We start from the raw sequence: 16773 nt of genomic DNA on the forward strand, positions 1-16773 counted from the left end.
ATTTAGCATGAAACCATATTTTTTTTATTTTTCAAAATCACATTTTTTGGAGCTTTCTCTCTCCTAACAAAAAAAACACCTAAATGACCTCAAAACAAAAAAAAAATCAAGAATTAAAGTTTTTTAGAATATCATTAACTCTTGGAATTTTTTATTTTGAAGCCGTTAACGGTCGTTTTGAGACGTTGAGTGGCCACCGATGTTAAAAAGGGTAATGTTCAATGACCATATTGTTAAGAATTGAAGTTCAATGACCACAATGTTAAATGGGTAAAGTTCAGTGGCCATGGGTGTAATTTACCCAGCCGAACACCGAACACCAAGCTCACCAAGCTCATTTTCACCGAGCTCATTTACAACCTTAATGTTGCTAAATAACATTTTAAAAGAAATCAAATAACATCTAACAGCAAACAGCTAACATCAATACAACAGTCACCAAAAGGCAAAACTTTGACAACTACAAGGGCCAAAAATGGATGCAACAGTTCCAATTCATATTAACAAGTATATGTTCTTATACCAAACACAAAATGAGAGCAAGTATAAATCTAAGATGATAAAATGGTAAAATGGTAAACAGAAAGTTACATAGTTTTGTTAATGTGGAACTGTCCTCATTTGATTCCAGCCTTAGGAATGGAAGATGTGATTGGTCCAGCAGAAGTCATAAATGGAATCCCCTTAAATGTTGCCACGCCCTTTTCATCAGTGAAAAGATTCTGCACCCATCAAATCAAACACCCATCATCATCATCATTAACAACTCACTCATGTTCAGAGAACTCGTGCAAGAACAAACTATACGAAAACATACCAATAATTGCACCTTATCACCATAATATTAATGCTAAAATATTATACCCATGGTCCCTCATAGCCCTTCAAATTCAATCGGATATAAAAATTCTTGAACTTCAACGCCAAGCTCATTCAACTTTGCTCTTTACTACAGCCGAGCCGCTCATGAGCGGTTCGATAAAAGCTCGGCTCGAATCGGCTCGATTTGTAAACGAGCCGCTCGTGAACACGATTTACTGGCTCGGTTCGCAGCTCGAAAGCTCACGAGCAGACTTGATTAGAACATTTATGAACAAATTTTAGTTTTGTAGAAAACTATATAGTTTTGTGTTAGTTCACAGATATCTAAACTTAATATTATTTCATTTGCTATTAGATGAGTTCGTTCACAAACATAATAAATAAGTAATAGACGAACTATTTGTGAGCATCTTGTTTATTTATTCACGAACTTTGTTTGTGGGCTTGTTTATGTACACAATTAAAGAGTTATTTGCGAGCAAACTTCACAAATATAATTAACGATTTACTCACAAACAATCCATGGTTAGATAATTTTCTTAATGAACCAAGTCCAAAAGAGGATTTTGGGCTCGAAGCTCGGCTCAAGCTCGTTGAGCAAGCCAAAGCTCGGCTCGGGCTCGGCTCGTTAATTTTATAGCAAGCTCGGCTCGGGCTCGGGCTCGAGCTCGTTAATTTTATAGCGAGCCGAGCTTGAACAGGCCAAAGCTCGGCTCGGCTCGGCTCGATTATAGCCCTATTTACTAACATAAAAATCACTCAATTCTAACCACTCCAATAACAAGTAACTTTTCATTGTATAGAAGATGAAACTGATATTTTAATTTGAATTCTTGAAGTTATTCGTTTTGATTTGAGGTTATTTAGATGTATAATTAGGAAAAAGAAAATGACTGTTTTCTGAAAATGGTGATTTGGAAAATTGAAAATGTGATTTCATAGTAAATGTAGCTCTAAACAACTTTAATTCTTAGACTTTTTTATTTTAAGGTCGTCAACGGTAATAGTTTACTTTCATAAGGATCATAATATCAAATAAAGGACAAAGTTCAAATGACCGTAGATCAATATAAAAACCGGTTGACCATGTGAAAAGCCGATGAATCACTCCTTTACTATTACTAACATGAAAACCGCTTAACTATGAGGTTACTAACATGATGTTCAGATAAATTACCATGACCCTCGAAACTGGACATAAATATCATTTTACTAATATAAAAGTCCAGACCACTTCAATAACTGTTTAGCTTTATTTAAGATCATAAGTAATAGTTTGGTTAGGTGAGAGAGAAATGTTATTCAGCTCCAAAAATGATAATGTGGAAAACCGAAAACAGTGGTTCCATATGAAATATAGTTCTGAAAAACTTTAATTCTTGGGTTTTTCTAGTTTCACTTCATCATCATGAGATTGCTTATTATTTTTTGGCAAAAAAAACATAATTAAACCCCTGAACTTTGCATGTTTTAAGTATCAAACCCCTAACCAATTGTTTTTTTACATTGAATGTTGATCATTGATTCTGGACCAGACCCTTGTTAAACTTGTCGAGTTTAGACGACAAGCGCCGTTAAGGGATTCAGCCTGCTGACGTGGACATTTTTACTTCCATATGGATAAATAAAAAAATAAATTTCCGAAATCAAGCTTGGAAGAACCTGTTGGAAATGGATTTCGTGTTAGGGGAGAAGATCGATTTGGCGATTCTAACGCTGGAAATCGTGAAATTTGAGAGAAGAAGATCGAGAAACTCTTTAATTTATTTGAGAGAAGAAGATCGAGAAACTCTTTTTACTCTTTAATTTTTATCTCTCCTAGTCAAGAAACTCTTATTTTTATTTGTCCATGACAGTATGCCGAATCACCCTAACGATGTATGCAGCAAAACTCGATCGAAAAGTTAAATAAGGACCTGATCCATAACACAATCAATGAACAAGTCAATGTAGAAAAGTAATTGATCACGGACTTGATCCTTAAAACATGCAAAGTTCAACTTTTTGCCTATTTTTTTAAGAGATTTTTATGTTAGTAAAGGACAAAGGTCATAGACTTTTATATCCAGTTTCGAAGTACAAAGTACAGGGTTTTGGGAGCATGAGTGTAATTTATCCATAAAATCAAAAAAACCTTTCACGATCACGTGAGAAGTCCTTAAATCACATTCCTTAACTAACATAATGACCCTTCAACTTTGACCTAACTAACATGATGTTCGGTGAAAGAGTGTGATTTACCAGCATTTTACCTACTCAACCCGAATTTATCAAAGTTCATAAACTTTTAAATTCGATTTTGGAGTTAATGGATCATTATACTAATATTAATGGTTCTGTTGTATAACAAACCCATTCAATTCACACCCATAAGGACTGCCCGTCCAATCACCTCTTTCTAAGCAGCTAAAGACAATTGATTGTTGAAATAGTTCTAAGTTGTAATGATTCACCAACTATACGAAAGCGAAAAAATCGGAGTCACGGCTTTTGCTACATGAGCATTTGTCTGACACAAGCCTTAAATTCAACAGCTGACAAGCAACCATGATTCACATTATCTAATTCATTGATAGTTGCAGACCATGGGCCATACAACCAACTGAAAACCATGTTTTTCAACTAACAAACTCAATTCGTTCCCCCTGATTTATCCGCAATATGATCTTAATAAATGAGTGAGTAAATATTTCAATAGTGATGGCGGGTAAATTACACTCATGGCTCCTGAACCTAGGTTTTGCTTTTTTTATGGCCACTTATCTTCAAAATCGGACATAGAAATCCCTGAATTTACTCTTTACTAGCGTAAAAGTACCTTATCTTTTAACCCTTCCAATAATTGGGAAGCTTGAAATGATATTTTAAGCAACTTAAATTCTTTAACCTTTTGTTTCTCAAAAAAAAAAAAAAAATCTTTAACCTTTTGGTTTTAAGAACGTTTGGCTGTGGTTTGGTTAGAAAAGAGAAAAGGATTACTTAGAGACAGTGACCGATCCAGGATTTACTAACATGGGATGTTTGTGGCGGTCTCTCGTGATTTATGGTACTAAATTGATATTTTTTAGGTGTTTTTACAACAACAACAACAATAAAGCCTTAGTCCCGAAATGATTCGGGGTCGGCTAACATGAACCATCATATAAAACCGTGAAATCAAGTCGGATCAGCGACACAAATTCTCCACCTCCACTCTGTCCTATCCACTACCATATTTTCCTCAATCCCCAATAAACTCATATCACTCTCGATCATCCTCCTCCAAGTTTGCTTAGGTCTTTCCCTACCCCTCACCACTACATCCATTTGCCACTCTTCAGTCCTCCTAACCGGCGCATCAAGGGCTCTTCGTTTTACATGGCCAAACCACCTTATGTGTTTTTACATAAAAAAAAATATAAAAGTCCACTAGACAGTTCCCATTTTCGACGTTTTCCGACGATTGCTCAAGCCCTCCCTAGCTCCCCTTTATACATCAGAGAGAGAAGAAGCTCCGAAAATTGTGTTTTGAAAAATTGAAAACAGTGAGCAAAATGGGGTTCTAAACATGAAGTCACAGATGGTTATTTTGAGGTTGTTCACTTTAACAAGGGACTTTTATATTAATAAAGAGCAAAGTTCAGGGAATTTTATGTTTGGTTTTGAAGATAAAGGGTTGTAAAGAAAGTAAAACCTAAGTTGAGGGACCATGGATGTAAGTTATCCTAAAGATGGCACGTGTCAAGGAGATACTTGTGAAACAAAACAAAACAAAAAGACCCATGAGTATATAACAAGAAATACAAAGTATGAGATCGTACCGGTGTTATTTTCTCCAATTGCTTCTTCTTTGGGTTTAGGACATCTTCTGGCTTACCATCAATCCTATATGAAAACTCGCATTGCATCAGAAGAAAGTCACAAAAAATTTAAGCTACAACAACAACAACAAAGCCTTAGTCCCGAAATGATTCGGGGTCGGCTAACATAAACCGTCATACGAAATCATGAAATCAAGTCGTGTCAGCCACATAAATTCTCTCATTCCACTCCATCCTATCCACTGTCGTATTTTCCTCAATCCCCAATAACTCATATCATTATCAATCACCCTCTTCCAAGTTTGCTTAAGATGCACATAAGAGCCAAAAATAAACAAGACTAGTCTTGGAAAGGGCACCATTGGGCCCAATCTCATGCATATAAACCATTTACATAGAAGTGTCGGGGATTAAATGCACAATAGTTCACAGAAATTACATGGTTATTTCAAAATGGTCACTCAACTTCAATTTGTCTCAATAAAATCACTCAATTTTGAGTTTTATCTCAATTAGGCCACTCCACGGAGTGGAGGGAGCGAATTTGTGTCGCTGACACGACTTGATTTGACGGTTTTATATGATGGTTCATGTTAGCCGACCCCGAATCATTTCGGGACTAAGGCTTTGTTGTTGTTGTTGTTGTAGGCCATTCCACCGATTTTAGTGGTTAAATGGCATCAGAATGATACCACACGTCAGCATGAGTCAACTCAGATCTCTGACCGAAACAACATGTGGCAGCCATTTGTCGATTATTTTTATGAAAAAAAGCTAAATTTTGTTTGTTTTTCATAAAAATAATTGACATGTGGCAGCCAGATGGCATACATGGATGTCACATGTTGTTTCGATTAGAGATCTGAGTTGACTCATGCTGACGTGTCACTCATGTAATCATTTCGATGTCTTTTAATCACTTAAATTGCTAGTGACCTAATTGAGACAACCATTTAAGTTCAGTGACCAATGGTACATTTAACCTTAAGTCTTATCCATCATGGTATCAAAGCCTCTTTCAAATTCTGAGCAATTTCATTTTGTTAATAGAATTTCAACACAGGGTAAAATGTATATGTGTTATACACATTTACGTGCAGGGTGTATCAGATATAATAATAAAAGCTATTCTTGAACCTTATCTATCATCCAGAGCTAGATTTGGCTCAATTATTTGTCTCATTAGCGATCAATGTGAGTACCTTCTCCGCATCATTTACTAAATTAGTAATCTCGTTATTATTCTAGCAAAACCACCTATCGGAACCACACTTAACCATTGGTTATTAAGTCAGTATTCTCAAAATGCCAAGATCTGTGCTAATTGGCACATGATTTGGTAATAAGCCAAATTGTCCACTTAACCCAACACTTATGGCGCCATGCACCGCTTGTGTCCAGGTTCCCGAAGGCACCCCTCTCTTTTAAGAGGATTCACAGAATATCAATCTCTGGTAAGGTTCTTCGCTTTGCATCGAATTAAACCACATGCTCCACTGCTTGTGCGGGCCCATCAATTCCTTTGAGTCAAATGGCTCACTGACAAGCAGCAATTATCCCAAGCTCCCTATTCCTAGTTTTCTACTCTATCCATTCCATTATATAAATCATTCTAGAATATTCAACACAAATTAAGAAATAAAGTCAAATTAATAAATTTACATTCGTCAACTTAAAAAAAAAAATTCAATCATGTAATGGTTGGGAATAAGCCTTGGAATGTTCAAAAACATATGGATACATTGAAAAACAACAAAAATTCAATGCTTGGACTAAATTTTTTTAAAAACTAGAATGACTTGTATATTTTGAAAAAAAAAATCACTTTCTAAAACGACTTATATAATGGAACAGAAGGAGTATTCAACAATGGTTGTTGCTACCAAGTGAAATTTGATTGTTCAAAGTCATGATTTTTAAACCTAGTACAATTAAGCCCTAGATTCTCCAAGACATTGGCAATCAAAACCATGATACTATCAATAATTGCAAGCAGTGGCGGAACCAGAACCCAAACTAAGCCGGGGCTTAAATATTTAATAATAAATTTTTATAACGTTAAAAATATTATATCACGAAAAATTCAATAACTTTTAACACAATAATTTGGGGGGCTAATTTTAACTTTGCGGTTGACGGTAAATTTTCGAAGTCCAGACACCATTACTAAAAAAAAAAATTCTCAATTCTCTGGCGGCTTGCCAGGGCTCGAGCCCACCCCAACCCCCCTGGTTCCGCCCCTGATTGCAAGACATGATAAACTGGTTTTAAACAAAACAAGTTGAAACATGAAACTACGAGCAATGGAAACAACTTCACCAATCATGGTAGTTCTACCTTATATACAAGACTATGTTGCACGGACACTTCTACTTAGTAGTATTTCTGCGTTTCGTGTCCGTGTCTTTTTGTTTGTAGGCTATTTTATGAAGGTTATGTTTTAGAATTAACATTTCCTATGTCCGTTTTCGTGTCCATGTCTGTTTCCGTGTCCGTGCAACATAGATACAAGACAATGTAAGCTCGATTTGTCTAAAGTAGCGGCTACTAAGAAATCAACTACTCGACAGGCTATGAATTTGTGTCGTGCACATTCCACTTACAAAAGTTCCAGGCACTAAATCATATAAGCTGCAAGAAACTTCAACATGCTTACCCTGCAAATGAAACACGTTCTCCAATTTTAGCTCCTTCTGGGGGGAGCAATGGCTCTACAACACTGTGATCCTTACTAGAAGCACACAGGACCTGGAAATCGGGGATCATAAATACGAATATGCATATCAATTTCAATCATTTGGACAAATCAATCAGAGCTTTCAATTATCAGTAAGAGATAAGGAAACAACAAAGCCTAAGCATAGCTATTGTATGAGGTACACAATCAAGTCATATAGTTCAGCTCGCTTCATTCGCCATTTGTAAATGAAGCTTGAAATTAAAAGCATTGATTCAACTACAGTATACGTATTTGCTGATAATAAAAAAAAAACGTATAATTATTTGTGAAAGGCGCAGGCGCACTAAGACGCAAGGGAGCCTGGAGCCTGGAGCCTAAAGGCTTGGGCACACCAAAATGACACAAAGGCGTACCCAAACAAAATAACATATAAAATTATAAATAACAACACTTAAACGTTTCTAAAATGACACAAATAGTCAAATAACAACAACCATAATCCTAAAACGCATGAGATAAATTCTAATTAACTACTAAAACGTAATTATAATTCATAATAAAATTTAAATCTAAAGACGAAAGTTCAACTTCAATTAAACACTAAATTAATAACTAATAGTTTAATAATAACTACATTTCCTCAAGCAAGACTAAACTCTTTAGTCTTTATAGTCCCTATGCATCATCAATGGAGGAAAAGCTTGCGTTTTCCGCCCTTTAGATTTGCAGCTCATCTATTTCATTTCCTTTCTTAATTTCTTTTTTCTTTTTCTAACTTAATTTGAGCCCTTCAGCATAAAGACTTCATATGTCTGTGATTAGAAGCTTAAACAACCCTAAAAAATCCCTAAAATTGCACACCCCACTCAAGGTGCACAAAGGCGCGCACCTGGCTGATATCACCCGCCTGACACACACAGAGGCGCTGAGTGCCCGAGGCGCGCCTTTAACAACTATGACAACAACATAAACGCCGAGAGAAGTTACCACTTACCAGTCCCTCTGACATGACATCTCTTAGCTTTCCAGGCTTTACATTTGTTATCAATACAACCAGGCGGTTCTTTATCGGAAACAAAAAGGAAAAACAGACTGTTAGCAACTTGGCTTCAGAACTCCACATATCTAACAGGAATAGAATAAGTGATATTTTTGGAAAAATCTTTACAAGATCATACCGTCAACTCATCTGGAGTGCAAAACTTTGCCAAACCACTGACCACCTGCCTCACTTTTGCTTCCCCGACATCTATCTCCTCAACCAACAAACTGATTAATAATCAAAATTAAAATATCATCAATAGTATCAAATCCACATTGTCATGACTGCACAACTTTGGAGACTTTAGAACTTTAAGCTACTCAAACAGGGTGGAACTAGCAGAACAGCTTTTACAACGAATATACTGAACCATTGGAGGATAAATTGAGTTGCGAGCTACCTATCAGCGGATGGATGTTTCCATGCTTTGCGAATAAGGCCGACTTGTAAGTTTAGCAAACTAACACTCAGTTCTTTGTCTTTCTCGGAAGTTTCTTTTGCAACGGGATCCTTCTTTTCTGCTACCTTTTTCTTCAAGGTACAAAGGAAGAAAAAAAATTGTTAAGCTTCACTTGATATGTCTCAATTTTTTTTAATGAAATCAGTTAATAATAGACAAGGAATAATATGACTATAGAAATAACTACCCCAGCATCTTTATTTTTCACTTCAGATTTTTCTGTGCTCTTTGAACTTTTCTTTGTACTCTGTTCTTCTTCAAATTTTTCTGAGTTCTTTGTGCTTTTCTTTGTACTCTGTTCTACTTCAGTTTTTTCTGAGCTCTTTGTGCTTTGCACTGTCTTTTTCAAATTTGAATCCGTTTCTACTTCACCTGTACTTCTCGCTCCCTGCAATTAAGCAAATCAACCAAAACCGTAGTTATTAAAGGTGTAAGGCACACTATGGCGCCAGGCACGGTGCACACCAGAGCGACACAAGGCACACCAAAAGAATAAAATTATATAGAACCATTGTAAAAGATAAGATTTAAAATATAAGAACTTGTAAACTTTAAAATCAAAATGCAATAAAACGAAATTATGTCAATATTCTTAATCATAAATTCTAACATGCAATAACCCTATGTTCTTGTCATGGAACCATTTAAACTAAAAGCTCAAGCTGATACCATATCAAGGAACCGTTTTAGCTAAAAGCTTAAGCTGATAGTTAAAGGTCCACTTCATATTAATAGCTGACAGTTCTAAAGTTAAAAGTGTTCAACTAAATAGTAAATCCTAGGGTAAATAATTTACTAGTCCCTACATTTTTACCTAGCGCACTGTTTAGTCCTTATATTTTGTTTTATTCAACAATTTAGTCCCTTATAGACTAAACTGTTGAATAGAATAAAAGTCAAGAACTAAACAATATATTATTAAAATACGAGGACTAACCAGTGTGTTAGATAAAAATATAGGGATTAATAAATTATTTAGTCATCCTAAGTTGATTACTAGCTACTTCTTATCAAAAGTCTCCAGCTTCAAATTTTTCCCTTGTTTGCTTCTTTTTCTGTGGTATTTTGTTGTTGTCTGTGTGCTTTCCTTTTGTTTTTGTTTATTTTTGGACACTAGATGGATCTAATCCAACGGTGGAGATTGAACATGTGTGGTAAATAATATAAAACCCTCAAAAAATTAATTTGTGACACAAAAGGCGCACCATGGAGCGTCTCTGATAACTGTCTAAGTGCACAAAGGCACGCCTTGGTGTTGCCAGAGCAATATTGCTCGCCTTACAGCCTTAGGGAGTGTTAAGGCGTCCAACCTTGAGCCTGGTGCGCCTTGTGTCATTGCGTCGCCATTAATAACTATGACCTAAAGAAAGTAAAAGAATTGGCCAATGGGGTTTTCCCTACGGAACAAGGCACATATGCAAATAAGTAATAGAAAAGCAGAAGATCAATTCACACTCTCATGTCTATAGAACTAAGATATTATTCTCGTTAACCTCAAAAATCTTTCTTCCCTTAGATTTACTGTTACGAAAAACTCAAAAACGTCAAGATAGCTTACCACAGGCTCAAATGCAGGCTTCTCGAATGGTATCTTTTCAAATAGATCTCCAAACTCTTCCTTGTGCTGTAATGTCAAAAGCAAACACACTCAGACTCTTCTCGGAAGCAAACTTGCAAATCAAAATGTCTTGGAAAACAGGAAAAAAAGTGCACAAGTTCCAAGTACTCTCCTTTGAGATATAACCACAAAAACTAGCTTCTGAATAGAAATAAAAAATCCATCTAACAAATGATTATTACAAGAAACACTTACACATACTGACATCTCTTAATTGTGAAAGCCTAAAGCTTTCAAAAATATAAAACTCAATCAGATGACAGACGGGAGCCAGAATCTTGAAGGAGTTAACATGTCAGCATTTGATGATAAAACACAATAGCTGTGAAGCTTCTCGTCCAATGAAATTTACAACAAACTCTAACAAAACACGAGAACATAAAATAACGAGAATTGGAGCATAACCTGAATGTAATCCATCCATCTCATCACATGGGTCAACTGTTCTCTCTCTGGATTTGATAGGCCGGTCTGAAAAAAAAAATAGTTACAAGGGAAATGCATATGCAGCTACGTTGCGATGGATACCAGAAAGTAACCAGAAAACATACCACTGATGGATATACTGCTGAAAACACGATAGCATCAGTTTCAGAGGGTTTCATTCCATTGCCCGTGAGTACAGACTTCTGAGACAATTCTTCATTTAGTTTATTAAGTGCAATAGAGCATGCCTGAGCATCTACTGGAAAACTCTCGGCGAATCCTATCCACTTGAATACCTATAGCCAAAAGTTCATCTTGAGGTCAAAAAACGAAAGTGAACAAAATAATTAGCATACGAAAACAGCAATTCAATCTTTTCAAAGTAGTGTAACACTATGGGAAAATCAATGGAAATTACTTCATCGTTTTCTTTCTCATGGGACCAATTTCCTGAAGTTTTCAAAACGTTTGTGTAGAGGCTCTTAATGTCATCCTCTCCACTAATACCACACGCAGTTCCCTGCATTGATCAATTCAAAACTGAACTTCAAAATCAAATAACTGCACTATGCACTAGCTCGAACCGGCTCAGAAACATTAAACTCCACAAATTTATGACTACATATCCAATTAGAATACTTCAGTACAGCCTAGTACAATGGCCTTTACTTGATACTTAATGGATGAAAATTAACTAGAAGAACATAGAATTCAAAATGATGCAACCAAAACATATCATTGGGAATTGATGCCAAAAGAATAGCAAAATAAAATCATATTTGCAGGATTGTAATAGAGCCGAACTTTGGCCAGTTCATGGTCGGCTCGTCAGAAAATTGACAAGCTCGAGCTCAACATCATGTTCTTGAACTGCTCGTTTATTTGTTCACGAGTTTTGCTCGGGAGCAGCTCGTTAATTCGGTTCATGAACTTCGTTCACAAACAGCTGTTCATTTGAAATTTCTATAACACAAAACTACAAAGATTCAAAAACTACAAAATTAAAATTTCACACAAAACTATGTAGTTTTACATTTCCCCTTTATAGAAATACTACTATTAAAATAATAATCGAACCAAGCTTGTTAGGATCGTGTTCATGGACATTATAATCGAGCTTGTCCGTGAACCTATAACTGAGCCTGTTCACAAGCTTTTGAGCCAAGTTTCGTCATGCTCAATCTCGGCTCGTTTACAAATCGAGCCTTACGTGGTCAAGCTTTTAACGAGCCAAACACCGAAATGATCATGAGCAGCTCAGCTCATTTAGAGCTCTGCATATTTGAAATATTCTCCTTCCAGCACCATTATCGACTAAAAGGAAATGTACTCAAATTCATTTGCCAAGATAAAAATGCAAATAAAACCAACTTCAGAACATCTCGAAATTGGAAACTTATCAATTTAGTTGATACTAATGCTATGTCTTATTAGCTGAAACTACGGCTATTCCCACAAAAATGACGCCAGATATAAATAAATATAAGCAAAAGACTGTATAAAATGATGCAGAAGGAGCCTCAAACATCTTTTCAAATTGAAATTGTACCGAACTTGAAGATTATCGATTAAGCTAGAAAACAATAATTTCAGAAGTAATTTTAAATTTTAATCTTACTCGCTCAAGAATCACAATTGAAGAACACAACTAAACAAACACCCATACATTTATGTATAATAGAAGTGTATAAGGAATTAAGAGGTTGAAGGCATTTCAGATTTTACAGAATCCAACGAAAGGTGCTTGCTGAGAGCGGATGTTATTAATTGCTTTCTTTTGAGACTGATGTTTGCCATTTTCCTCCAAATTGTTTCACCTTCCTCCTTCTCCTTCTTCAGACTTGAACGCTAGTTGTATAGCAAAGCGCAGAGCTTTAATAGGGTTTTTGTTTGTGGGTTTCATAAATGGACTTCGTAAGATACAGCCCATTTTCATTTGTTTTCCTTCGGCAGAAAATGGTTACGAACTAGAAATATGATTCTTTTAGCCCAATTACATGAAAAGAGAAACCCTAAGTAGCGGTATAATCAATAACCGAACCGAAATTGTAATTTAGTTCGGTTATTTATTTATTTTGATTCGGGTTAGTTTTGAAAATGATGTAATTTTTAGTTATCGGTTTTCGGCTATTGCTTTAGTTATTTACAGAAAAATTGAATAACCAAAAATCAAAAATCAAATCAAAATATGTATATAACATAAAAAATATATATATATGTATATAATATTTATTGAACATTTTTATGATTTTACATGGTTAAGTAGGGTTAATTTCAGATGTTAAGTAGGGTTAATTTCAGATAAAACTATGTGGTTCACATTTTTTACAAGGTAAAATTTTCATTTTTCCAAATTTGGTAACGACCTCAAAATGAAAATTTTTAAGAATTAAATGATATTTAAACAATTTTAATTATTCAACTTTTTAGGTTTCAGTTTTCATGAGAGAGAAAGTTAATGTTTAGAGAGAAAAAACTCCAAAAATGATGGTTTTGAAAAATAAACAATGTGGTTTCATAGTAAATATAATACTTTTTTTTTATTGAAGGCAGGTGTAGACACCGAGTCGGAGGACCTGTGACGAAAACCCACATTAAAACAGCCAAAGCGGTTGATTCCGTTAGTTTGAAAATTTAAATCAAGAAAAATCTCAGAGAGCAGGCACTTGCGAGTCCCACTAGCAAATTCAGTATCTCCCGAATGATGTCGGGTATGTTCACCGTTTTGTCGATGGACGAGAAGGCCCCCAATGTCTGTTGGACGTCGCCCAACAGCGTGGGGCGTCGCCCAACAAGAGTTGGGCGTGCGCCAAACGTATGTTGGGCGTGCGCCCAACCTATGTTGGGCAACGCCCAACAAGAGGGGGGCGACGCCCAACCTAGTTGAGCGTACATGCCCGACGCCTTCGGGCATGTACGCTCAACCTTGGGATCCGTGCCTATAAAAGGCACGGATCCCCATGCATTGGGTGGAGCTTCTCTATCTAAAATTTTGATTTTTAGAGAGAGAAAGTAAATTTTTTGGGAAATTTTTTTATTTTTCTAAAAAATTGAAATTTTATAAAAGTTAAATATTGGACAAAAAACAAAAAAAAACACCAAAAACCGTAACTCGTGGAATCAACCGACTTCGACTGTCAATACCGATCTTGAGGTATTATCTGAGGACTAGACTCGTTTAATTTATTTATTTCGTTTATTTATTTTATTTATAGTTTGCTTATTTATTTATTTATTTTATTTATAATATTAGTTATTTAGTTTATTTGTCACTTTTATTTATTCATCCGTATTTATTTAAGTTTCGTCTAGTATCAAATAAATATTCGGTTCTGATTTGAAATAAAAAAAACCTCGTTTCGAGTCCCAATACGAACCGTGATCTGGTTTAAGGGTAGTTCGGGACTAAAACGTTGTAGATATAGAATTTAAAAAACGTTTTCCTAATTAACGTTTTGAAATAAAACGTCGTTTTGGGAGACTCCGTTATAGACTATGACTCGATTTGGGTAGTTCGGGGACCAAAATGATGGAATAGAGTAGATCTAAAGCTTTTTAACGAATCTGGAAAGTATAGGGACTGTTCCTGTAAATCTGCCATTTCGGTCACTAAAAGCGGTTTAGCGACGGTTTCCGTTGCTAAAGCTACTGAAGTTTGAAAAATGCATTTTTAACCATCTTTTCTTAACTTTTTGACATTTATACTTGTATATATATGTATATAATTATGTAATATATTTATTAAAATTATTTTGGGAATATATAACTAATAATTATGTATTATATACTTATCTATTTTCCATTTAAACTTCATTTATATTAATCTAGCTCTGTAAAATCATATATATATATATAGTTTTGGGTCATTCAAGTTATGTTAGTTATTATTTTGGGAGATAATTGGTTTGAACTTTGGGATAATTAAGTAATATATACTTTTGGTTTATTAAGGGTTATTTTCTATATATTTATCATAATAACTATTTTGGGTTAAAAATTATTTTCTTATCATTTATGAACTTTGTTCATTGTTTCTATATGTTTTCAATTGGGATATTGTTTTTTATTACTATTTTTACTTGCTAATAATCATAGTATATATATATTTTATTTACTTCATTTTTAATCTATAGGTATAAATACCATTTTTACCAAAATGTATGTATATTTCAAATATATTATGGTGGGTGAGTTTGAATTTAATTTGTTCATTCTTGTAATTATGTTCAAGTGAGAGTTAATTAGAGAAAAATGGGAAAAACAAGCCACAAAAAAGGATTTCAATTTAATTATGTAGATTAAAGGTATTTGGAGACTTTCAAAATGTAAATAAGAGTTTTTAACTTCTTTTTGGTTCCAAATGGTTTTCTAAATGTCATGTTTCGAAACCTTAATCCGTTCCAACGACGGATTAAGCAAACCTTGTAATTAAAACTGTCTTTTTGTAAATAATAGAATTTTGAATCGCTTTTGGTTTAAACGGTTTTTTATACAAAAATAAATGGACTTGTATGCTTAACCACGTTTTCGGTTGAATGTGTGTCTTTCACGTTTTCAAGCACTTGAGTCGTTCCAACGGCGACACGAGTGAAAAGCATGTAAATCAACGGGGTTTTGAAACGTGCCTAAATCGTTCCAACGATGATTATGGCACGAACCATGTAAATAAACTGTTCTTTGGGGAGTGAAGATTAGTTTAGATTTGATGTGTATAACTTAGAAGTATATTTCATGTTGTAATTAATCAATTCTCCTATCTCCCCCATTCTTCTACATACTCTAATTCATGGAAATGGGTGATTCTTTACTAAAATGGCTTTCAATAATATATGCTTAAAATGGTTTTCAAAACAAGAAAGAAAAGGTTTCAAATGAATTTTAAACTTAAAGAAATATGCGATTAGTCTTTTAGCGCCTAACATGCTAAGTAGGAGGCCGGTGGTTCAAAATCGGGCGATGTCGGGGTGCCTAGTAGCCTTTTTTCGGAAAGGAGCTAGCCTTCTCAGCTCGTACCTAATTTCCCGAACCCTCACCGGTCTCCCGCAAGGGATCGGTGTTCATTTCCCATTCGTGGGTGGCGACTCTTCCATACTCCGAGCTCCGGCCCTGCCGAGCAGCTTGATTCCACGATTGGTTGCTTTCGGCGCCAATCACAACATCTGTTGTCAACGGTGTCCACCCCCCGGATCTTCCGGGCGAAGCCGCAGCACCTACAAGTGGCGACTCTGCTAGGGAAATAGAGAAATTTGATTCCGGAAGGCGTGTATTAAGCCCATAATGGGGACGGATCGTATTATTTCCTTTCGTATGCATTCATGTGCATTATTGCAAACCTTTTGGGTAATTTCCGCAAAACCTCTAGCGAGAGTCCATTCGTTGCTCGAAAGAGGCTAGTGTAAGTTCCTCCTTACAGTAAGGCGCCGAAGGGTCCACATCCATTCGATAGGGGAGAATTCGTGCGGTCCTGTGAGGTCCCGCGATCATCCGTGTCAGCATATATTGGCCTTAGAAGTTTTCCTTAGGATTACCCGTTACCATTTTTGATGTGATGAATGAATCAATTCGTGTTTTCAAATTGCCATGATACATGACTAATCCTAAAATACGTAAAGAAAATGAAATGATACGTTAATATATACTCTTAAACTGATATATAAACTACCCCAAAACATCGAAACGATTCGAACTAAAGACGACTTAATCATCTCGTATGAATGAACTTGTGCGGCCCGCCTGGTCCCTTTCCATGTCCCGAAGAAGGCACATGTTCAGGAAATATGTTGTTATGTAAGCGCGTATTAGTAAAGGTCGATTTGGTATTAAGGATAGTTATATCTCGATTCAAAAGACTATATTAACGGTAGCCGTTATTCACATTCTTTAAATACGTTGGGATAAAACGAGATTATGACAAAACGAAAATAA

General features: G+C 35.5%; 1 protein-coding gene across 1 annotated transcript; it reads right to left on the reverse strand.

Moving 5' to 3' along the window:
• Positions 1-380: 380 nt before the first annotated feature.
• Positions 381-12725, reverse strand: LOC136226679 (probable methionine--tRNA ligase). Its single transcript, XM_066015298.1, has 12 exons — positions 12574-12725; positions 11267-11368; positions 10974-11144; positions 10828-10893; positions 10363-10428; positions 8992-9192; positions 8745-8875; positions 8481-8571; positions 8297-8365; positions 7279-7370; positions 4623-4686; positions 381-722 (listed from the first exon to the last, which is right to left on the reverse strand). Exons 1-12 carry the CDS (start codon positions 12643-12645, stop codon positions 618-620), a joined length of 1230 nt encoding a protein of 409 aa, XP_065871370.1. The 5' UTR covers positions 12646-12725; the 3' UTR covers positions 381-617.
• Between the last annotated feature and the right edge of the window lie 4048 nt (positions 12726-16773).

The sequence above is a fragment of the Euphorbia lathyris genome, chromosome 4, assembly GCF_963576675.1.
Source record: "Euphorbia lathyris chromosome 4, ddEupLath1.1, whole genome shotgun sequence".
NCBI lineage: Eukaryota > Viridiplantae > Streptophyta > Magnoliopsida > Malpighiales > Euphorbiaceae > Euphorbia > Euphorbia lathyris.

Bases quoted from the DNA above. Each gene is read 5' to 3' on its own strand.
- LOC136226679 (XM_066015298.1), bottom strand. From the start codon at position 12,645: ATGGCAAACATCAGTCTCAAAAGAAAGCAATTAATAACATCCGCTCTC. The intron at 9,193-10,362 runs GTAAGCTATCTT...GCTTAATTGCAG, and splicing joins AGCCTGCATTTGAGCCTGTG to GGAGCGAGAAGTACAGGTGA. The intron at 8,366-8,480 runs GTATGATCTTGT...TTTCCGATAAAG, and splicing joins GCACTCCAGATGAGTTGACG to AACCGCCTGGTTGTATTGAT.